The sequence below is a fragment of the Oncorhynchus tshawytscha genome, linkage group LG30 (genome assembly GCF_018296145.1).
Source record: "Oncorhynchus tshawytscha isolate Ot180627B linkage group LG30, Otsh_v2.0, whole genome shotgun sequence".
Lineage (NCBI taxonomy): Eukaryota > Metazoa > Chordata > Actinopteri > Salmoniformes > Salmonidae > Oncorhynchus > Oncorhynchus tshawytscha.
The window spans coordinates 36,454,760-36,479,041 of NC_056458.1; the positions used below are offsets into that span (position 1 = coordinate 36,454,760).

Genomic DNA, 24,282 nt, shown 5'->3' on the forward strand with positions numbered 1-24,282 from the left:
ATGTTATTTCAGACTCTGACAATCTGTAGAGAAAGAAAAGAGAGACAGAGTTTGATTCAATTTCTGCAGTAGCCATGGTCAGATAACATCACTGAATGGGGGTGGCAGCTAGCCTGATGGTTAAGAGCATTGGGCCAGTAACTGAAAGGTCGCTGGTTCAAATCCCCAAGCCGACTAGGTGAAAATTCTGTCGGTGCCCTTGAGCAAGGCACTTATCCCTAATTTCTCCTGTAAGTCACTCTGGATAAGAGCGTCTACTAAATGACTAAAATGTAAATGTAACTGTGGAATAAAATATATAGTCATGTCTACTACCATTTTCATTAAAAAAAACTGGGCAGAGTCATGTTATACAGACAAGTAAATTAGTTCCCTGTCTGTTTATTGCTGTCAGTGGGGGCATTTCACGTGTTTGCGTATATAAAATATTTTATATATGTGTTTGTTAATGAGTAGACTAATTTAGTGTAAATGAGTTCTCTCGCTCTCTAGGTGTTTTTTATGTTTTCCTTCTATCCCCGCTACAGGTATTGAGTCCTACGTATAAGCAACGCAATGAGGACTTCAGAAAACTCTTCAAGCAGCTACCCGACTCAGAACGCCTCATCGTGGGTGAGTAAGATGGAAGGATCAATGAAAACTATACTCATATTTATTCTTGAACACCGTGGTGGTTTTCAGCAGGGCACACCGTACAGTAGCAAAAACATATTACAACGGAATAACAAAGTCTGTTTTCCTAAATTCAGATAGTGACTCTCTGTTTCAATTGTTTTCTCCCCGCTTAACATGACCTAGCTTTTTCTTTTTGTCCTCAACAGTACAGATCTTAATCTCCCTTAACTTCTTTTGATGTCTGCAAAGTATGACAAACTGAGTTAGGAGTGATTTAATGTGCAATGTCACCCCATCACAAGTATATTCAGAGATGTGAAAAATGTAGAATGTTGCAGATGGAAATGTAACCAGTAGAGTCCTCCCTCACCATCTTAGTGAGGGAGGATCATTTTGATTTCTAGTTTTTAAGTAGACATTTTTTCGAAATTGCAAAATTATGGTCCATCCCGTTGGGGTATCTCACCGCACCCTCATATGCGACCCGTTTCAGGAAACTAGGCGTATGTCGCGGGTCACTACTTCACAGGAAAGCCGTTTCAACGTAAACTTTTTTACGTCACCAACGCTCTGGATAACATGAAAGCAGCCTAATCAGCTCTGCTAGGGTGAGTAAAATGGTCAGAGTTTGAGTGGGGGCTAAAGCTTAAGAGGGTGTGAACGATTCTGAATGGGTGTTGACAAAGAAGAGCTCTCCAGTAGGTGCAAAAACATTCAAAGGCTATTTTCTAAAAAGTGAGGTTAGAAGTTTATTAACTTTTAAAGCAGAATGACTTTCCCATTGTTCCTCATGCAGTGTATGATATACCATGTTGTATAATATCTCTGTGTCTCTGGATAAAAGCAATGTAAAAAAAAAAAACGATTTCAAATTTTGCTACATAAGACCGAGTCAAGGCAGTTGGTCACATATGCCATGTCTTGAAATATGCAGAGAGACTGATTTAAAAGTAAACTTACATTGTAAAACTTCTGACAGTCAACTTTCTAACTCAGCCCATAACCTTTGGACTTTATAGCACTCCCAGAAGGCATAAATTATTGAGTCTTTATTAGTTTTATACTTAAGACATGACTGACTTTGTGCTGTAGAATTTGTGAATTTTGTCTCTTGTATAATAAATTCTATACATTAGTTTATATTGGATTAAGCGTACAGTCGTGGCCAAACGTTTTGAGAATGACACAAATATTAATTTCCACAAAGTTTGCTGCTTCAGTGTCTTTAGATATTTTTGTCAGATGTTACTATGGAAAGTATAATTACAAGCATTTCATAAGTGTCAAAGGCTTTTATTGACAATTACATGAAGTTGATGCAAAGAGTCAATATTTGCAGTGTTGATCCTTCTTTTTCAAGACCTCTGCAATCTGCCCTGGCATGCTGTCAATTAACCTCTGGGACACATCCTGACTGATGGCAGCCCATTATTGCATAATCAATGCTTGGAGTTTGTCAGAATTTGTGCGTGTTTTGTTTGTCCACCCGCCTCTTGAGGATTGACCACAATTTCTCAATGGGATTAAGGTCTGGAGTTTCCTCGCCATGGACCCAAAATATCTATGTTTTGTTCCCCGAGCCACTTAGTTATCACTTTTGCCTTTTGACTTATGGCATAGTGCTCCGTCATACTGGAAAAGGCATTGTTCATCACCAAACTGTTTCTGGATGGTTGGGAGAAGTTGCTCTTGGAGGATGTGTTGGTATCATTCTTTATTCATGGCTGTGTTAGGAAAAATTGTGAGTGAGCCCACTCCCTTGGCTGAGAAGCAACCCCACACATGAATGGTCTCAGGATGCTTTACTGTTGGCATGACACAGGACTGATGGTAGCGCTCACCTTGTCTTCTCCGGACAAGCTTTTTTTCCCGGATGCCCCAAACAATCGGAAAGGGGATTCATCAGAGAAAATGACTAACCCAGTCCTCAGCAGTCCAATCCCTGTACCTTTTGCAGAATATCAGTCTGTACAGAGGTCAAACGTTTTCTGTAAGTCTTCACAAGGTTTTCACACACTGTTGCTGGTATTTTGGCCCATTCCTCCATTAAAATCTCCTCTAAAACAGTGATGTTTTGGGGCTGTTGCTGGGCAACATGGACTTTCAACTCCCTCCAAAGATTTTCTATGGGGTTGAGATCTGGAGAATGGCTAGGCCACTCCAGGACCTTGAAATGCTTCTTACGAAGCCACTCCTTCGTTGCCCGGGCGGTGTGTTTGGGATCATTGTCATGCTGAAAGACCAGCCACGTTTCATCTTCATTGCCCTTGCTGATGGAAGGAGGTTTTCACTCAAAATCTCACAATATATGGCCCCATTCATTCTTTCCTTTACACGGATCAGTCGTCCTGGTCCCTTTGCAGAAAAACAGCCCCAAAGCATGATGTTTCCACCCCATGCTGCACAGTAGGTATGGTGTTCTTTGGATGCAACTCAGCATTCTTTGTCCTCCAAACACAACGAGTTGAGTTTTTACCAAAAAGTTATATTTTGGTTTCATCTGACCATATGACATTCTCCCAATCTTCTTCTGGATCATCCAAATGCTCTCTAGCAAACTTCAAACGGGCCTGGGCATGTACTGGCTTAAGCAGGGGGACACGTCTGGCACTGCAGGATGTGAGTCCCTGGCGGCGTAGTGTGTTACTGATGGTCGGCTTTGTTACTTTGGTCCCAGCTCTCTGCAGGTCATTCACTAGGTCCCCCCGTGTGGTTCTGGGATTTTTGCTCACCGTTCTTGTGATCATTTTGACCCCACGGGGTGAGATCTTGCGTGGAGCCCCAGATCATCAGTGGTCTTGTATGTCTTCCATTTCCTAATAATTGCTCCCACAGTTGATTACCTATTGCAGATTCAGTCTTCCCAGCCTGGTGCAGGTCTACAATTTAGTTTCTAGTGTCCTTTGACAGCTCTTTTGTCTTGGCCATAGTGGAGTTTGGAGTGTGACTGTTTGAGGTTGTGGACAGGTGTCTTTTATACTGATAACAAGTTCAAACAGGTGCCATTAATACAGGTAACAAGTGGACAGAGGAGCCTCTTAACGTCTTGATACTACCCACCCCGGGTCTGGGAGCGTAATCATCAACTGACACTAATTAGCATAACGCAACGGACATAGATATTACTAGAAAATATTCCTATTCATGAGTTCACAAGTGAAATATATTGAAACACAGCTTAGCCTTTTGTTAATCAAAAATCAAATCAAATCAAATTTTATTTGTCACATACACATGGTTAGTAGATGTTAATGCGAGTGTAGCGAAATGCTTGTGCTTCTAGTTCCGACAATGCAGTAATAACGAACAAGTAATCTAACTAACAATTCCAAAAAACTACTGTCTTATACACAGTGTAAGGGGATAAAGAATATGTACATAAGGATATATGAATGAGTGATGGTACAGAGCAGCATAGGCAAGATACAGTAGATGATATCGAGTACAGTATATACATATGGGATGAGTATGTAAACTAAGTGGCATAGTTAAAGTGGCTAGTGATACATGTATTACATAAGGATGCAGTCGATGATATAGAGTACAGTATCTACGTATGCATATGAGATGAATAATGTAGGGTAAGTAACATTATATAAGGTAGCATTGTTTAAAGTGGCTAGTGATATATTTACATAATTTCCCATCAATTCCCATTATTAAAGTGGCTGGAGTAGAGTCAGTGTCATTGACAGTGTGTTGGCAGTAGCCACTCAATGTTAGTGGTGGCTGTTTAACAGTCTGATGGCCTTGTGTTCCCTCTGCTGTTTCCTGAAGTCCACAATCATCTCCTTAGTTTTGTTGACGTTGAGTGTGAGGTTATTTTCCTGACACCACACTCCGAGGGCCCTCACCTCCTCCCTGTAGGCCGTCTCGTCGTTGTTGGTAATCAAGCCTACCACTGTTGTGTCGTCCGCAAACTTGATGATTGAGTTGGAGGCGTGCGTGGCCACGCAGTCGTGGGTGAACAGGGAGTACAGGAGAGGGCTCAGAACGCACCCTTGTGGGGCCCCAGTGTTGAGGATCAGCGGGGAGGAGATGTTGTTGCCTACCCTCACCACCTGGGGGCGGCCCGTCAGGAAGTCCAGTACCCAGTTGCACAGGGCGGGGTCGAGACCCAGGGTCTCGAGCTTGATGACGAGCTTGGAGGGTACTATGGTGTTGAATGACGAGCTGTAGTCGATGAACAGCATTCTCACATAGGTATTCCTCTTGTCCAGATGGGTTAGGGCAGTGTGCAGTGTGGTTGAGATTGCATCGTCTGTGGACCTATTTGGGCGGTAAGCAAATTGGAGTGGGTCTAGGGTGTCAGGTAGGGTGGAGGTGATATGGTTCTTGACTAGTCTCTCAAAGCACTTCATGATGACGGATGTGAGTGCTACGGGGCGGTAGTCGTTTAGCTCAGTTACCTTAGCTTTCTTGGGAACAGGAACAATGGTGGCCCTCTTGAAGCATGTGGGAACAGCAGACTGGTATAGGGATTGATTGAATATGTCCGTAAACACACCGGCCAGCTGGTCTGCGCATGCTCTGAGGGCGCGGCTGGGGATGCCGTCTGGGCCTGCAGCCTTGCGAGGGTTAACACGTTTAAATGTCTTACTCACTTCGGCTGCAGTGAAGGAGAGACCGCATGTTTTCGTTGCAGGCCGTGTCAGTGGCACTGTATTGTCCTCAAAGCGGGCAAAAAAGTTATTTAGTCCAGGCAACCTGGTCACGAAAATCAGAAAAGCAATCAAGATAAATTGTTTACCTTTGATGAGCTTCGGATGTTTTCACTCACGAGACTCCTAGTTAGATAGCAAATGTTCCTTTTTTCCGAAAATATTATTTTTGTAGGCGAAATAGCTCCGTTTGTTGTTCACGTTTGGCTGAGAAATCGACCAGAAATTGCGGTCACTACAACGCTGAAAAATATTCCAAATTAGCTCCATAATATCGAGAGAAACATGGCAAACCGGGACGGGTGGCTTCTTAGTAGGATAGAGAGAAACAATGGCCGCATTTGTCCTTTAAGCACAAAACACTCTGAGAGACTTCAGCTGACCACTGACGCAATGTTGACGTTCAGGCTCATTTTCAAAATAAAAGCCTGAAACTATGTATTGTGACACTAGACACATTAGGGAAGTCATAGAAAAAGGAATCTGGTTGACATCTTATTCACTGCTCAATAGGGACGCATAGGAACACAGAGCTTTCTAAATAAGAGTCCCTTCCTGATTGGATTTTTCTCAGGCTTTTGCCTGCAATATCAGTTCTGTTATACTCACAGACAATCATTTTACAGTTTTGGAAACTTTAGAGTTTTCTATCCTAAACTGCATATTCTAGCATCTTGTCCTGACAAAATAGCCGTTTACTTTGGGAACGTTATTTTTCCAAAAATGAAAATAGTGACCTCTAGATTCAAGAGGTTAAAGAAGAAGTTACAGGTCTGTTAGAGCCAGAAATCTTGCTTGTTTGTAGGTGACCAAATACTTATTTTCCACCATAATTTGCAAATAAATTCATTCAAAATCCTACAATGTGATTTTCTCCTTTTTTTTTTCTTTTTTTCCCCTTCTCATTTTGTCTGTCATAGTTAGTGTACCTATGTTGAAAATTACAGGCCTCTCTCTGTCACGCCTTGGTCTTAGTATTTTGTGTTTTCTTTAATTATTTGTTCAGGCCAGGGTGTGACATGGGTTTATTGTGTTGTCGTATTGGGGTTTTTGTAGGCATTGGGATTGTGGCTGATTAGGGGTGTGTCTAGCATAGGCTTGGCTGCCTGAGGCGGTTCTCAATCAGAGTCAGGTGATTCTCGTTGTCTCTGATTGGGAACCATATTTAGGTAGCCTGGGTTTCACTGTGTATTTTGTGGGTGATTGTTCCTGTCTCTGTGTAGTGTTCACCAGATAGGCTGTAATTAGGTTTTCTCGTTTCGTTTGTTGTTTTTGTATTTATTTAGTTATTTCATGTATCGCTATTTTTTTCATTAAAGAACATGAGTAACCACCACGCTGCATTTTGGTCCGACTCTCCTTCAACAGACGAACGCCGTTACACTCATCTTTTTAAGTGGGAGAACTTGCACAATTGGTGGCTGACTAAATACTTTTTTGCCCCACTGTATATCCAAAATGTCCATTTATTTGGCGCATTTGATCCAGAAAAAAAACAGCTTCCAAATATGCGCAACGTCACTACAAAATATTTCAAAAGTTGCCTGTAAACTTTGCCAAAACATTTCAAACTACTTTTGTAATACAACTTTAGGTATTTTTAAACTTTAATAATCGGTCAAATTGAAGATGGGTCTATCTGTTTTCAATAGAGGAAGACAACAAACCAAGCTACTTTTCAAGTCTTGCGCAACTCTCAACAGTGTTACGCAGTTCCTAGATGGCCGTACTTCTTCATTGCACAAAGGAATAACCTCAACCAAATTCCAAAGTCTGGTGACATCCAGTGGAATCGGGAGGAACTGAAAACAAGTTCCTAAGAAATATTGTTTTCCAATGAGAATTCACTGAACAGACAGACCTCCAAAAAAAAATCTGAACGGTTAGTCCTCTGGGTTTTGCGTGCTACATAGGTTCTGTTATACTCACAGACATGATTCAAACGGTTTTAGAAACTTCAGTGTTTTCTATCCAAATCTACTAATAATATGCATATCTTATATTCTTGGCATGAGTAGCAGGAAGTTGAAATTGGGCACGCTATTTATCCAAAAGTGAAAATGCTGCCCCATATACCTTAAGAAGTTAATCGGCAGATTTTTTAAAAACATTTATTTGTAATAATGACAATTACAACAATACTGAATGAACACTTATTTTAATATAATACATCAATAAAATCAATTTAGCCTCAAGTAAATAATCAAACATGTTCAATTTGGTTTAAATAATGCACAAAGTGTTGGAGGAGAAAGTAAAAGTGCAATATGTGCTATGTAAGAAAGCTAACGTTTCAGTTCCTTGCTCAGAACATGAGAACATATGAAAGCGGGTTCCTTTTAACATGAGTCTTCAATATTCCCAGGTAAGAAGTTTTAGGTTTTAGTTATTAAAGGAATTATAGGACTATTGCCCTCTATACCATTTGTATTTCATTAACCTTTGACTATTGGATGTGCTTATAGGCACTTTAGCATTGCCAGTGTAACAGTATAGCTTCAGTCCCGCTCCTCCCTGGGCTCGAACCAGCAACACAACAACAACAGCCATCATCGAAGCAGCGTTACCCATGCAGAGCAAGGGGAGCAACTACTAGAAGGCTCAGAGCGAGTGACGTTTGAAACGCTATTAGCGCGCAAAAGTTAAGCAGGAAGAAACTCGAAATACTCATCAGGATGGGGAAAGCACGTTTCTGACCACACAGCGTGCTGGGGTCATAGAATAACTGAAACTGAAGTCCCAGGAGTCAAGGCCACTGATAAGCTGAATGAGATGTGATAAGTATTTGGTGTGACAGTGACCAATAAGACTCTAACAAAAGTGGGGCTCCTCTGAATGGAAGACAAAGCTGCCCGACTAGAACTAACCAGAAGGGATGGCTAGAATCAGCTGATGGAAGCTGTCCGTTTTAACATAGTTCCTCTTTAGAGTATTTAACAATATATACCTTGGCTGGCGAGTTGATACAATTCCACATTTGAAAGTTTAAAAACACCCTCAGATTTTGGGAAATGTTCCACTTTATTCTGCGTTTTATTTGCCCAAATGAAGTCTGTTATTGGTATTACCGAAAATAAATAATTTCGAACACATTTTGGAGCCATGCCATTCTAAAGCGGTTTATTCTACCTGTAAGATTTATGGGGAGATTATTCCATTTAATTATATCTGATTTCATGTTGTTGAGTAATGGGTTAAAGTTATCTTTATGTATTTGTTGTTTGTCACTTAATAATCATCTTTAGTATTTTTGTGGACCACAAAGTATTGCTGGAGATTATGAGTTATTTGTTTTCTTTTTCCTATCGTCAATATTTCAGTTCATTCCGGAAATATTTTTACATTGAGTTTTCAATATTAGTCAGGTGTATGAGGAGATGGTCTGCAAATAAGTTTAGTTTATATACATGTTTACTGATATCTGTTACTTTTGGGTCCTGTCTAATTTTGTAGTTTTTTATTTCACCTTTATTTAACCAGGTAGGCTAGTTGAGAAGTTCTCATTTATAACTGCGACCTGGCCAAGATAAAGCAAAGCATTTTGACACATACTACAACATAGAGTTACACATGGAATAAACAAACATACAATCAATATACAGCATGTGCAAATGAGGTAGGATAAGAGAGGTAAGGCAATAAATGGGCCATGGTGGCAACGTAATTACAATATAGCAATTAAACACTGGAATGGTAGGATGTGCAGAAGATTAATGTGCAAGTTGAAATACTGGGTGCAAAGGAGCAAGATAAATAAATAAATACAGTATGGGATAGGTAGATTGTAGGGGATGAGGTAGATTGGATGGGTTGTTTACAGATGAGCTATGTACAGGTGCAGTGATCTGCAAGCGGTTCAATTGCCAGTTGAAACAGGAGGGGGGAGAGAGAACATCACTGTCTCGTACCCCTTTCTAAAGCAATTTAATCAGATAATGTATTTTTGTATATTTTTGCTTTAGGATATTTATGTAATATTTTTGACATTTGTTATTTCATCTGGAAAGTTGAATGTTTCCAAAGTTTTGATTAGAAAAGGCCACTCGATTGTCGATAGCGTTTGTCATCAACAGCCATTATTGGAAAATGCACATCTTGTTTTTTAGCGCATTGTATTATACTAAAACATGTTCTTGTATTTGTTTGCAAGTGTCTATTTTAGTATATATCAAGTCTGGTAATACTTTTGCCAATCTGTTGATTATGAGTTTTGTTATTTTATTGTCTCAATTTATGAAACCTATCACTCTAATCTGCTGGGGACTCTCCTGAAATAACTGTTTGATACATGGAACTCAGAAGCACTGCATTGAGTGGCATGTGTGTTTGTCATTTGCGTAAATAGGGGTGCTACTTTGTCCCAGAATATCAAATCAAATTCTACGTGAAAGCGGTCCATCCCTGGTGCTTTCTCGGAGCGATTGTTTTAACGGTGTCTTTTTAAAATTTTTGGGTGAGTTACATTTGCTGATCTCTACTTTAGGGTTATTGAGTCTTAAGAAGGCTGAAGAATCAGTCCAACTGAAATATAATTCTTATTTATATAGATTTTCATGCAAGCTTTTATAATTGTTATTAGAAGCATTGTTTAATTAAAGCAATTGTATACTTAACTTAAAAAAGGATTACTTGTTTGGCGTGTATTCATTTTGTGTGGGCTGTGTGGTGTTTGCCGGTTTCTTTTGCCATTAAATAGTATGCTTTAACTTGTAATTTTATGTTCTTTATTTTGTAAATATTTTTGTGTCTTTTTCAAAGATAATGATTTATTTGTATTTCATTTTAATTTCTAACTGATTGAACTTTTACCAGGTATGAGATTATCATTCCCCTAATGTATGCCTTCAAAAGCATCCTAAAATGGCCTTCCGATCGGCACAGTGGTCTTTATTTTTTCGTTTACATATTTAATACACTTCTTGTCTTGAAGATGTGCTATGTCCATATTCTGTCACTAAGTGTGTTTTCTATTGGTTTAATTACGCATGATTCATGAGAATGATCCGATATCACTATATCATGGATTTTAGAACCAGCATATTGTTGTGCATTGTCGTTTATTTTTTTAAAGGTGTGGTCTTTTGTAGTTGGGAATACAAATCTCCAGATGTCCTGTAAAATATTTGTAGAGTCCCTTTTCGATAGACGGGTTGGTTGTTTAGCAACAAAACTGACGCCTGTACAACTATGGGACAACACCGATGGGGTTGGCTTAGATTGTTGACAACATGCAAACAATATTTTCTCTCGATTTGATAACAAATCAATTTGCACAATGAGCATTTGTTGCCTCTCGAATACATCATTACAGTTGTTGGTTTGCTAACTAGTGAATTTGAGGAATATTAGCATTGACATCAAATCAGTCAAAACACCTCAAAACAAAACGCAGTATCAAGAACAAGATGAAACTAGCTGAAACAAGTCACTTACGATTCCCCACATGGCAGTTTCTTGTGATTGTTTGTAGCTATCTGGCCATCCAGAATCGCATCGTTTTCGTGACGTCAGCTAACCCATCTATACGACAGACAATCATACCTGTTCTACACCACACATTTCTGAACGTTCTATAACTTTTCACACACTCTGAACAGGCCCCAGGTTTCGATTCATACGCTCAGCTGGCTTTTCTGCCATTGGACTTGTTTTGAAGCTCAAATGCACATAAACGTCCCTTTTTCAGGATCCTGTCTTTCAAAGATAATTAGTAAAAATCCAAATAACTTCACAGATCTTCATTGTTTAGAGTTGAAACACTGTTTCCCTGCTTGTTCAATGAACCATAAACAATTAATGAACATGCACCTGTGGAACGGTCATTAAGACACTAACAGCTTATAGACGGTAGGCAATTAAGGTCACAGGTATGAAAACGTAGGACACTAAAGAGGCCTTTCTACTGACTCTGAAAAACACCAAAAGAAAGATGCCCAGGGTCCCTGCTCATCTGCGTGAATGTGCCTTAGGCATGCTGCAAGGAGGCATGAGGACTGCAGATATGGCCAGGGCAATAAATTGCAATGTCCTTACTATAAGATGCCTAAGCGCTATAGGGAGACAGGACAGACAGCTGATCGTCCTCGCAGTGGCAGATCACATCTAACAACACCTGCACGTTACACTGAGGCCTGTACTCTGGAACGGGATCGAGGTGGAGGGTCCGTCATGGGCCGTGTAAGCTCAATCTCAACGCTGTGGTTTCAGGGAAGACATCCTCCTCCCTCCATGTGGTACCTTTCCTGCAGGCTCATCCTGACATGACCCTCCAGCATGACAATGCCACCACGCACATAACGAGCAGTATTGCTGATTTCTTGCAAGACAGGAATGTCAGTGTTCTGCCATGGCCAGCGAAGAGCCCGGATCTCAATCGTATTGAGCACATCTGGGACCTGTTGGATCAGAGGGTGAGGGCTAGGGCCATTCCTCCCAGAAATGTCCGGGAACTTTCAGGTGCCTTGGTGGAAGAGTGGGGTAACATCTCACAGCAAGACCTGGCAAATCTGGTGCAGTCCATGAGGAGGAGATGCACTGCAGTACTTAATGCAGCTGGTGGCCACACCAGACACTGACTGTTACTTTTGATTTTGACCCCCCCCCCTTTTGTTCAGGGACACATTATTCCATTTCTGTTAGTCACATGTCTGTGGAACTTGTTCAGTATATGTCTCAATTGTTGAATCTTATGTTCATACAAATATTTACACGTTAAGTTTGCTGAAAATAAATGCATTTGACAATGAGAGGACGGTTATTTTTTTCTGAGTTTAGATTCAGCCTTGTCCCAGATCTGTTTGTGCTCAAACATTCTATCCTTAATGAGGGCAGACTTTGGCATGATAATGAGTGACAAGGAGTTGGCATGCCAGCATAAATAGACTGGATAGATGTACAATGACTGGTAGGCTGTCATTATAAGTAACAATTTGTTCTTAACTGACTTGCCTAGTTAAATAAAATTTAAAATAAAAATTTGATCTGCAGATGTTTTATATTTATTGGTAGAGCCATGACTTCTTATAAACCCCATGACCTTTAATAACCCGATGACCTTTGACCCTGTGTGGCAGACTACTCCTGTGCCCTGCAAAGAGATATCCTGCTGCAGGGGCGCCTCTACGTCTCAGAAAACTGGATTTGTTTCTATAGCAACATCTTCCGCTGGGAAACACTGGTATGGACTTTAGTTTCCTTGACCATTCTCTACGCTGGGTTACTCTGTCCCTTAATGCACAATGTGCCAAATTGCCCTCGTAATTATGTATAGGCCATCCATTTTCTCTTAATAGATGGTATTTGACTTCAAATTAAAGTGATTTGCTTGGTTTGTTCCATATACTGCAGTATTAAAGCTACAGTCCAGGATTTGTGATTCTGTAAAATCATATGTCTTATCAGAACCCAAAATATAAGGTTTTATTATTTCATGTTAACAAGCAACAAGAATGTAATCATACAATGTATATCTTCAAAATATGGTTAAAACCATAGAATCTTTGATGCCAATGACTTGCAGCTAGAGCACTGTCTATCAATTTGAGTAGTGTTATGTTTCCCTCCGCTGTCTGGTTGAGGACCCCATTCTGTTGTTTTTCCAATCAGACTGTAGCTTTAATGATAACATCTTTCATTTGCAGTAGTTCTAGGCTTTTCAGGAGGGATATTATCTGTAGTCTAACACAGTTTCGCGCTTTTCCTCTCTAGCTGACAGTCCGGCTGAAGGATATCTGCAGCATGACAAAGGAGAAGACTGCCCGCCTCATTCCCAACGCCATCCAGCTGTGCACCGACAATGACAAGGTCAGCACTGGACCCACACATGCATATATACACAGGCATGGACTATTGCCACTCCTATTTGTCTTTTTTTTTTATTTGAGTCGAGAAAAATGTGTCCTCAGACCTGGAGGGAAGCCAAAGTCATTCCGCTACACAAGAATGGTAAAGCATCCTTTACTGGTTCTAACAGTTTACCAATCAGCTTGCTGCCGACTCTTAGCAAATCTTTTTTTTAAAAGAAGGGAAAAAAGTGTTTGACCAGACACAATGCTATTGCTCTGTAAACAAATGAACAACAGACTTTCAGCATGCTTATAGAGAAGGGCACTCAACATGTACTGTACTGAGACAAATGACTGATGATTGGTTGAAAGAAATTGATAAGAAGATGATTGTGGGAGCTGTACTGTTAGATTTCAGTGCAGCCTTTGATATTATTGACTATAACCTTTTGTTATAATGTATGTGTTATGGTTTTAAATTTATTTCAACCTGTCGTATTGTAGATTGCTGTGAATCCATCTAAAATAACACTTAGGGCTTTCTTTAATGGAAGCATCTCTTTAAAAAAAATTTTTTTTAAATGTTTCTTTTTTATTTTACCCCGTTTTCTCCCCAATTTCGTGGTATCCAATTGTTTTAGTAGCTACTATCTTGTCTCATCGTTACAACTCCCGTACGGGTTGAAAGTCAAGGTTGAAAGTCATGCGTCCTCCGATACACAACCCAACCAAGCCGCACTGCTTCTTAACACAGCGCGCATCCAACCCGGAAGCCAGCTGCACCAATGTGTCGGAGGCTACACCGTGCACCTGGCAACCTTGGTTAGCGCACTCAGTGCACTCGGCCCGCCACAGGAGTCGCTGGTGCGCGATGAGACAAGGCCATCCCTACCGGCCAAACCCTCCCTAACCCGGACGACGCTAGGCCAATTGTGCGTCCCCCCACGGACCTCCCGGTCGCGGCCGGTTACAGCAGAGCCTGGACGCGGCCGGTTACAACAGAGCCTGGGCGCGGCCGGTTACAACAGAGCCTGGGCGCGGCCGGTTACAACAGAGCCTGGGCGCGGCCGGTTACAACAGAGCCTGGGCGCGGCCGGTTACAACAGAGCCTGGGCGCGGCCGGTTACAACAGAGCCTGGGCGCGGCCGGTTACAACAGAGCCTGGGCGCGGCCGGTTACAACAGAGCCTGGGCGCGGCCGGTTACAACAGAGCCTGGGCGCGGCCGGTTACAACAGAGCCTGGGCGCGGCCGGTTACAACAGAGCCTGGGCGCGGCCGGTTACAACAGAGCCTGGGCGCGGCCGGTTACAACAGAGCCTGGGCGCGGCCGGTTACAACAGAGCCTGGGCGCGGCCGGTTACAACAGAGCCTGGGCGCGGCCGGTTACAACAGAGCCTGGGCGTGGCCGGTTACAACAGAGCCTGGGCGCGGCCGGTTACAACAGAGCCTGGGCGCGAACCCAGAGTCTCTGATGGCACTTCACCACTGCGCCTCCCGGGAGGCCCAATGGAACCATCTCTAATGTTAAACATGTAAAGTGTGGTGTACCGTAGGGCAGCTCTCCTTGCCCTCTACTCGTCTCTATTTTCACTAATGACCTGCCACTGGCATTAAACAAAGCCTGTGTGTCCATATATGCTGATGATTCAACCATTTACGCTTCAGAAACCACAGCTAGTGAAATCACTGCAACTATAAACAAAGAGTTGCAGTGAATTTTAGAATGGGAGGCCGGTAATAAACTAGTCCTGAACATCTCTAAAATTAAGAGGATTGTATTTGGTACAAATCATTCCCTAAATTCTAGACCTCAGCGGAATCTGATAATGAATAATGTGGCTATTGAGCAAGTTAAGGAGAATAAATTGCTTGGTGTTACTTTAGAATGTAAACTTTCATGGTCAAAACATATTGATTCAATGGTTGTAAAGATGGGAAGAGGTCTGTCCATAATTAAGAGATGCTCTGCTTTTTTGACACCACACTCCATAAAGCCAGTCAGGCTCTAGTTTTATGTTATCTTTATTATTGCCCAGTCATAAGATCAGGTGCTGCAAAGAGGGCTAATATCAATACAATGAATGCCAGTCTCTCTTGACTGAAAGTAAGGAGCGACTGACTGCATCACTTATTTTTATTAGAACCTCCGTGTTCAAAATTCCAAATAGTTTTCCATAGTCAACTTGCACACAGCTCTAACATACACTCTTTCCCCACCAAACATGCCATCAGGGGTCATTCCACAACCCCCAAATCCAGAACCAATTCAAGAAAATGTACAGTATTATACACAGGTGTTCCTAATGTTTTGTACACTCAAACTTATATTGAGTTGCAGCCCTTTTTGCCCTGAGAACAGCCTCAATTTGTTAGGGCATGGACTACACAAGCTGTCGAAAGACTTCCACAGGGATACTGGCCCATGTTGACTCCAATGCTTCCCACGGTTGGCTGCATGTCCTTTGGGTGATGGACCATTCTTGGGACACACGGAAAACTGTTGAGCATGAAAAACTCAGCAGCGTTGCAGTTCTTGACACACTCAAACCGGTCCGCGCCTGGCACCTACTACTATACCCTGTTCAAAGGCACTTAAATCTTTTGTCTTGCCCATTCACCTTCTGAATGGCACACATACGCAATCCATGTCTCAAGGCTTAAAAATCACCTGGTCAGTCTCTGTCATGGAAAGTTGTTCCTAATGTTTTGTACACTCAGTGTATAGCGCCATGATTGCATCGAATTCCCTTCCATCTCACATTGCTCAAGTGAACACCAAACCTGGTTTCGAAAAACAGATAAAGCCACACCTCGGCACAACGCCTCTCCCCCATGTGACCTAGATATTTTGTGTGTATGTACTGATACTTTTGTTTATATAGTGTATGTGGACACCTCTTCAAATTAGTGGATTTGGCTATTTCAGCCATACCTGTTACTGACAGGTGTGTAAAATCGAGCCCACAGTCCGTAGACAAACATTGGCAGTAGAATGGCCTTACTAAAGAGCTCAGTGACTCTCAACGTGGCATTGTCATAGGATGCTACCTTTCCAACAAGTCAGTTTGTCAAATTTCTGCCCTGCTAGAGCTGCCCCGGTCAACTGTGAGTGCTTTTATTGTGAAATGGAAACATCTAGGAGCAACAACGGCTCACCCACGAAGTGGTAGGCCGCACAAGCGTACAGAACGGGACCGCAGAGTGCTGTAGCGCGTAGCTCGTAAACATTCTGTCCTCGGTTGCAACACTTACTACCGAGTTCCAAACTGCCTCTGGAAGCAACGTCAACACAAGAACAGTTCATTGGGAGCTTCATAAAATCGCTTTCCATGGACGAACAGCCACACATAAGCCTAAGATCACCAAGCGCAATGCCAAGCGTCGGCTGGAGTGGTGTAAAGCTTGTTGCCGTTTAGACTCTGGAGCAGTGGAAATGCTCCAGTGCTCCAGAGGGATGTTTTTCATGGTTCCAGTTAGGCCCCTTAGTTCCAGTGAGGGGAAATCTTAATGCTACATCATACAATGACATTCTAAACGATTCTGTGCTTCCAACTTTGTGGCAACAGTTTGGGAAAGGCCCTTTCCTGTTTCTGCACGACAATTCCCCTGTGCACAAAGCCAGATCAATGCAGAAATGATTTGTTGAGATCGGTGTGGAAGAACTTCACTGGCCTCCACAGAGCCCTTACCTCAACCCCATCGAACACCTTTGAGAGAAATTATATCACCGACTGCGAGCCAGGCCTAATCGCCTAACATCAGTGCCCGAACACTATCAATGGAAATAGTCCGGGTGGTCATTTCATTAATTGTTCAGGAGTCTTATCGTTTGGGGTAGAAGCTGTCAAGGAGCCTTTTGGACCTAGACTTGGTGCTCCGGTACCGCTTTCCAGGCGGTAGCAGAGAGAACAGTCTGAGTTAGGTGACTGGAGTCTTTGACCATTTTTGGGGCCTTCCTCTGACACCGCCTAGTATAGAGGTCCTGGATGGCAGGAAGCTTGGCCCCAGTGATGTACTCTGGGCCATACGCACTACCCTCTGTTGCGCCTTATGGTCAGATGCCGAGCAGTTGCCATACCAGGCGGTGATGCAACCGGTCGGCATGCTCTCGATGTATGTAGTTCTGTCCTTGAGCTGTTCTTGTCTATTAATGTTCTGTATTATGCACATACTTTATATACACACATGCGCAAATAAATGTATGTGTACATACACAACTATTGAACCTTTTTTACGACAGACAGATGGCTTTCCTATCAGGTTGGTGATATAGTATCCTAACCTTTTCTTGCTTCCCACAGCACTTTTTCACCTCGTTCGGCGCAAGGGATCGGACATACATGATGATGTTCAGACTATGGCAGAATGCTCTGCTAGAAAAGGTACGACTGTTACATGTATGACTGTTCACTTTTAATTCAAATAAAACACTGTGGAGAGTGTATTGTTGCCAATTTAATCAAAGCTCACCTTTTCCCCCTTCTATCACTTCTCCCTCTTTCATCTCTCCTTTCTCTCCTTTCTCCCTCTCTCTCTTTCTATCTATCTCAGCCTTTGTGTCCCAAAGAGTTGTGGCACTTTGTCCATCAGTGTTATGGCAATGAGCTGGGTCTGACCAGCGACGACGAGGACTACGTGCCTCCAGACGATGACTTCAACACCATGGGGTGAGTTTTGACCCCATAGTCACACACACCATCGGTGACCCCGGGTAAAGCGCTGGCACCGTTCCCCGTGCTGATAACGGTGACCTACAGCTGTTGTGCTTCCCCGTGCTGATAACGGTGACCTACAGCTGTTGTGCTTTCCCGTGCTGATAACGGTGACCTACAGCTGTTGTGCTTCCCCGTGCTGATAACGGTGACCTACAGCTGTTGTGCTTTCCCGTGCTGATAACGGTGACCTACAGCTGTTGTGCTTCCCCGTGCTGATAACGGTGACCTACAGCTGTTGTGCTTTCCCGTGCTGATAACGGTGACCTACAGCTGTTGTGCTTCCCTGTGCTGATAACGGTGACCTACAGCTGTTGTGCTTCCCTGTGCTGATAACGGTGACCTACAGCTGTTGTGCTTCCCCTTGCTGATAACGGTGACCTACAGCTGTTGTGCTTCCCCTTGCTGATAACGGTGACCTACAGCTGTTGTGCTTCCCCGTGCTGATAACTGTGACCTACAGCTGTTGTGCTTCCCCGTGCTGATAACGGTGACGTACAGCTGTTGCGCTTCCCTGTGTTTTAGGTATTGCGAGGAGCTGCCGGTGGAGGAGAACGACGCCAATGACGCCACCACCCTCGCCAAGATGCCAGACGTCAAAGGCGACACCAGCCCCCTGTTGTCCCGTAGAGTCTTCCCCGACAACGTCCTGCCCTGCCCAGGCATCATCGACCCTCTCCTTCCCGTGAGTACCACTAGATATTAGACCAATTCTTTCTTTGCATCACCTACAGACAAAATGTATAGAGTGTTCTAGAGTCAGCAACTTAGTCAGCTAGACCACCTCACACTCTGCTACCCAAGCCTGACGGGCCCCAACACTATACATTGGGTTAAGGATGGATAGGGCCTGTTTTTACATCAATATCTAGGATACAGGCAGGGCTCAGTTATCACTAAATTGACCTCAAACTTTTTAAAGCTGAGCCATTTGCTTGTGCTCTGCTTTGCAGTACAGTCACATCTGACTAAGATCAACTTCAACCTCGTCAAATATAAGACCGAGAGGAGAGATTATTTCACAGAAAAGAATAACGTTCCTTGAATTTTGTCTGAGATAATCATCACTGTCAAACACTCCCTGAAACACTTCAGCGAGCAGGCCTTTCTAATCGACCTGGCCGGGGTATCCTGGAAGGATATTGATCTCATCCTGTCAGTAGAGGATGCCTGTTTTTTTTTTTAAATGCCTTCCTAACCATCTTAAATAAGCATGCCCCATTCAAGAACCAGGAACAGATATAGCCCTTGGTTCGCCCCAGACCTGACTGCCCTTAACCAACACAAAAACATCCTATGGCGTTCTGCATTAGCATCGAACAGCCCCCGTGATATGCAGCTTTTCAGGGAAGCTAGAAACCATTATACACAGGCAGTTAGAAAAGCCAAGGCTAGCTTTTTCAAGCAGAAATTTTCTTCCTGCAACACTAACTCAAAAAAGTTCTGGGACACTGTAAAGTCCATGGAGAATAAGAACACCTCTTCCCAGCTGCCCACTGCACTGAAGATAGGAAACACTGTCACCACTGATAAATCCACTATAATTGAGAATTTCAATAAGCATTTTTCTACAGCTGGCCATGCTTTCCACCTGGCTACCCCTACCCCTGTCAACAGCACTGCACCCCCCACAGCAACTCGCCCAAGCCTTCCCCATTTCTCCTTCTCCCAAATCCAGTCAGCTGATGTTCTGAAAGAGCTGCAAAATCTGAACCCCTACAAATCAGCCGGGCTAGACAATCTGGACCCTTTCATTCTAAAATGATCTGCCAAAATTGTTTTCACCCCTATTACTAGCCTGTTCAACCTCTCTCTCGTGTCATCTGAGATTCCCAAAGATTGGAAAGCAGCTGCGGTCATCCCCCTCTTCAAAGGAGACACACTCTTGACCCAAACTGCTACAGACCTATATCTATCCTACCCTGCCTTTCTAAGGTCTTCGAAAGCCAAGTCAACAAACAGATTACCGACCATTTCGAATCTCACCATACCTTCTCTGCTATGCAATCTGGTTTCAGAGCTGGTCATGGGTGCACCTCAGCCACGCTCAAGGTCCTAAACGATATCTTAACCGCCATCGATAAGAAACATTACTGTGCAGCCGTATCCTTATCGGCAGACTCGACAGCCTTGGTTTCTCAAATGATTGCCTCGCCTGTTTCACCAACTACTTCTTTGATAGAGTTCAGTGTGTCAAATCGGAGGGTCTGTTGTCCGGACCTCTGGCAGTCTCTATGGGGGTGCCACAGGGTTCAATTCTTAGACCGACTCTCTTCTCTGTATACATCAATGATGTCGCTCTTGCTGCTGGTGAGTCTCTGATCCACCTCTACGCAGACGACACCATTCTGTATACTTCTGGCCCTTCTTTGGACACTGTGTTAACAACCCTCCAGGCAAGCTTCAAAGCCATACAACTCTCCTTCCGTGGCCTCCAATTGCTCTTAAATACAAGTAAAACTAAATGCATGCTCTTCAACCGATCGCTGCCTGCACCTGCCCGCCTGTCCAACATCACTACTCTGGACGGCTCTGACTTAGAATACGTGGACAACTACAAATACCTAGGTGTCTGGTTAGACTGTAAACTCTCCTTCCAGACCCACATCAAACATCTCCAATCCAAAGTTAAATCTAGAATTGGCTTCCAATTTCGCAACAAAGCATCCTTCACTCATGCCGCCAAACATACCCTTGTAAAACTGACCATCCTACCAATCCTCGACTTCGGCGATGTTATTTACAAAATAGCCTCCAATACCCTACTCAACGAACTCCAACACCCTACTCAACAAATTGGATGCAGTCTATCACAGTGCCATCCGTTTTGTCACCAAAGCCCCATATACTACCCACCATTGCGACCTGTACGCTCTCGTTGGCTGGCCCTCGCTTCATACTCGTCGCCAAACCCACTGGCTCCATATCATCTACAAGAACCCCTTATCTCAGCTCGCTGGTCACCATAGCATCACCCACCTGTAGCACGCGCTCCAGCAGGTATATCTCTCTGGTCACCCCCAAAACCAATTCTTTCTTTGGCCGCCTCTCCTTCCAGTTCTCTGCTGCCAATGACTGGAATGAACTACAAAAATCTCAAACTGGAAACACTTATCTCCCTCACTAGCTTTAAGCACCAGCTATCAGAGCAGCTCACAGATTACTGCACCTGTACATAGCCCACCTATAATTTAGCCCAAACAACTACCTCTTTCCCTACTGTATTTATTTATTTTATTTATTTATTTTGCTCCTTTGCACCCCATTATTATTTCTACTTTTCACATTCTTCCACTGCAAATCTACCATTCCAGTGTTTTACTTGCTATATTGTATTTACTTTGCCACCATGGCCTTTTTTTGCCTTTACCTCCCTCATCTCACCTCATTTGCTCACATCGTATATAGACTTGTTTCTACTGTATTATTGACTGTATGTTTGTTTTACTCCATGTGTGTCTGTCCATCTGTGTCGTTGTATGTGTCGAACTGCTTTGCTTGATCTTGGCCAGGTCTCAACTGTTCTCAACTTGCCTACCTGGTTAAATAAAGGTGAAATAATAAAAATAAAATAAATTAAGAGTAATGAAATGTAACTAGCTAACAGCTAACTGCTCTTGTTCACATCTCCTGAGCACCCCAAGGTGGAACCGTTGCTATGGATACTCACACATAGACTAGCAGAAGAGCAGCCCTGGGAGTGAGGGGCAGAGACCAGCAGCTAATGGATACTAACAAAGGAAGGGCCTGAGTAGGGTAGGGCTTGAATGTTGCATGCATGGGTAGGGCTCAAGCTTAAAATTCATGCCCATGCAGGGCCCTCCCAAGATCACACCAGTGGCATTTCAACCATATTATCCCTTGCTGAGATTTCAATTTTACAAGTATGTAGGCAGTAGGTAGGGCAATGATCTGTGATTATGGTTTGACTTGACCCTTCGCTCATGACCCCCTCTTCCTCTGTAGTTTGATTTGGCCACCGTGGACGATTTCCCCCTGTGTCTCCCTGATGGCGAACTCCTGACCCTCCAGTTGCCGGGGTTGGACAACCGGAGCAGTGGTCACAGCAGTCCCGCCCCCTCGCCCTCGCTGGACTTTAACGACAATGAGGACCTCCCTACTGAGCTCAGCGACTCTTCCGAGACGCACGACGAAGGTTTGTGTCTCTGAAACATGCACATGCGCGCTCACTTGCACACATGCGTGCATACACGACGACTCATTCACTCACACTCACACTCACTCTGTCACTGTCCTATTCCTGTATATTAAAACACATCCTTTCACACATACACACACACTCACTCACTTGCTCTCCTTCCTCTGTGTGTGTGCAGCAGGGGAGGTGCAGGCCTTTCATGAAGACCTGAATGGGAAGCAGTACATGAACGAGGTGTACGAGTTCAGCGTTGACAAGATGTACGACATCCTCTTCACCGAGTCCACCTTTATGAGGGACTTCCTAGAGCAGAGACGCTTTTCAGGTGACACCACAGTACCCAGACCAGTTTTACCTTTTAGATCTTAATGATGAAGATTACATGGACAAGAGGTGACCTGATCCTTGATCAGTTTTTCTCTCCTTCCTCCATTGAGGTAAATCCTTATCTGACATGGCTGGATTGGTAAAGTGGACACCACAATAACTCACAGATCAGAATTGAAGGAAGGCAGGAAGGTTGCATTTTGAAAGAATTCATTGTGTGTCAGACTAAAACCTGGAGTAAGGAGTAAGGGCTGATCTTTCTGTCTGTCTTCACTCTTCGTCTAGACATCGTCTATCACCCCTGGAAGAAAGAGAAAGACGAGGCAGGCAACCAGACCAGAGAGATCATGTACACCGTCTCCCTCACCAACCCTTTGGCGCCCAAGACCGCCACCGTCACTGAGACTCAGGTGAGTGGAGCCTCCCAGTGGCAATGCAGGTCATAGAGGTTTTAAATGTTGTACATAGTTTGTTTTCATGCTTTGTTTGCGTTTGGCGTAACGTCACTGCAGTCACTTATGATCACCTGTGTGTAATGCATTATGAATGCTATTACGGTTATGAATGTATTTACAGGCTACTTTTGGGAGCCACTGGGTTGTTATGAATGTATTTACAGGCTGCTTTTGGGAGCCACGGGTTGTTATGAATGTATTTACAGGCTGCTTTTGGGAGCCACGGGTTGTTATGAATGTATTTACAGGCTGCTTTTGGGAGCCACGGGTTGTTATGAATGTATTTACAGGCTGCTTTTGGGAGCCACGGGGTTGTTATGAATGTATTTACAGGCTGCTTTTGGGAGCCACGGGGTTGTTATGAATGTATTTACAGGCTGCTTTTGGGAGCCACGGGGTTGTTATGAATGTATTTACAGGCTGCTTTTGGGAGCCACGGGGTTGTTATGAATGTATTTACAGGCTGCTTTTGGGAGCCACGGGTTTTTATGAATGTATTTACAGGCTGCTTTTGGGAGCCACGGGGTTGTTATGAATGTATTTACAGGCTACTTTTGGGAGCCACGGGGTTGTTATGAATGTATTTACAGGCTACTTTTGGGAGCCACGGGGTTGTTATGAATGTATTTACAGGCTGCTTTTGGGAGCCACGGGGTTGTTATGAATGTATTTACAGGCTACTTTTGGGAGCCACGGGTTGTTATGAATGTATTTACAGGCTGCTTTTGGGAGCCACGGGGTTGTTATGAATGTATTTACAGGCTGCTTTTGGGAGCCACGGGGTTGTTATGAATGTATTTACAAGCTGCTTTTGGGAGCCACGGGTTGTTATGAATGTATTTACAGGCTGCTTTTGGGAGCCACGGGGTTGTTATGAATGTATTTACAGGCTGCTTTTGGGAGCCACGGGGTTGTTATGAATGTATTTACAAGCTGCTTTTGGGAGCCACGGGGTTGTTATGAATGCTTATAAAAAATATTAGGAATGCTGATAGCAATGTTCTTATTATTGATTATTTATAGAAGGTACTAAAACATATAGAAAAACCACCACATTCATTTTCAGATGACAAATGGCTTAATGTAATTTGCAGCCTTCCAATTGCCAGAATAGGCCTCTTGTTGTTGTCTGTTAACACAACTATTCCATATCTGTGTGGTCTAGACGCTGTACAAGGCCAGCCAGGAGAGCGAGTGCTACATCATAGATGCTGAGGTGATAGCACACGACGTCCCCTACCATGACTACTTCTACACCCTAAACCGCTACGTGCTCACCAGGGTGGCCAGGAAGAAGTGTCGGCTAAGGTGAGTGATTTCCCTCTATTCTTCCTATGATTGGAGATGGGGTGCTCCACTCTGTTAAAATTAGCTGTTAAAATTCCAACCAGGGTTGTGTTCAGTGGGGCACACTAGCAAAATCCTTTACAACGGAAGACAATAACAGGTGTTCTGATTGGACATGTTTAGGTAGTACCACTTCATTTCACTCTGTTTAAAAAAAGTTTTCTCCCTACTGAACACAACCTTGATAATGCAGTACTTGACTCCTTGGGTGAAATGTATTCA

General features: G+C 43.3%; 1 protein-coding gene across 3 annotated transcripts in view; it reads left to right on the forward strand.

Annotated features, from left to right (window-relative positions):
• The window catches only part of gramd1ba (GRAM domain containing 1Ba), a 115,714-nt gene that overhangs the window by 82,593 nt on the left and 8,839 nt on the right, over positions 1-24,282 (forward strand). For all 3 annotated transcript variants that reach the window (XM_042309178.1, XM_042309179.1, XM_042309180.1), the window contains 10 exons: positions 528-612; positions 12,350-12,453; positions 12,984-13,079; positions 17,362-17,442; positions 17,612-17,727; positions 18,298-18,457; positions 21,739-21,928; positions 22,110-22,256; positions 22,544-22,668; positions 23,879-24,021. In XM_042309178.1, the coding sequence (XP_042165112.1) occupies positions 528-612; positions 12,350-12,453; positions 12,984-13,079; positions 17,362-17,442; positions 17,612-17,727; positions 18,298-18,457; positions 21,739-21,928; positions 22,110-22,256; positions 22,544-22,668; positions 23,879-24,021 (1,247 nt within the window). The remainder of the gene's footprint in view (positions 1-527; positions 613-12,349; positions 12,454-12,983; positions 13,080-17,361; positions 17,443-17,611; positions 17,728-18,297; positions 18,458-21,738; positions 21,929-22,109; positions 22,257-22,543; positions 22,669-23,878; positions 24,022-24,282) is intronic.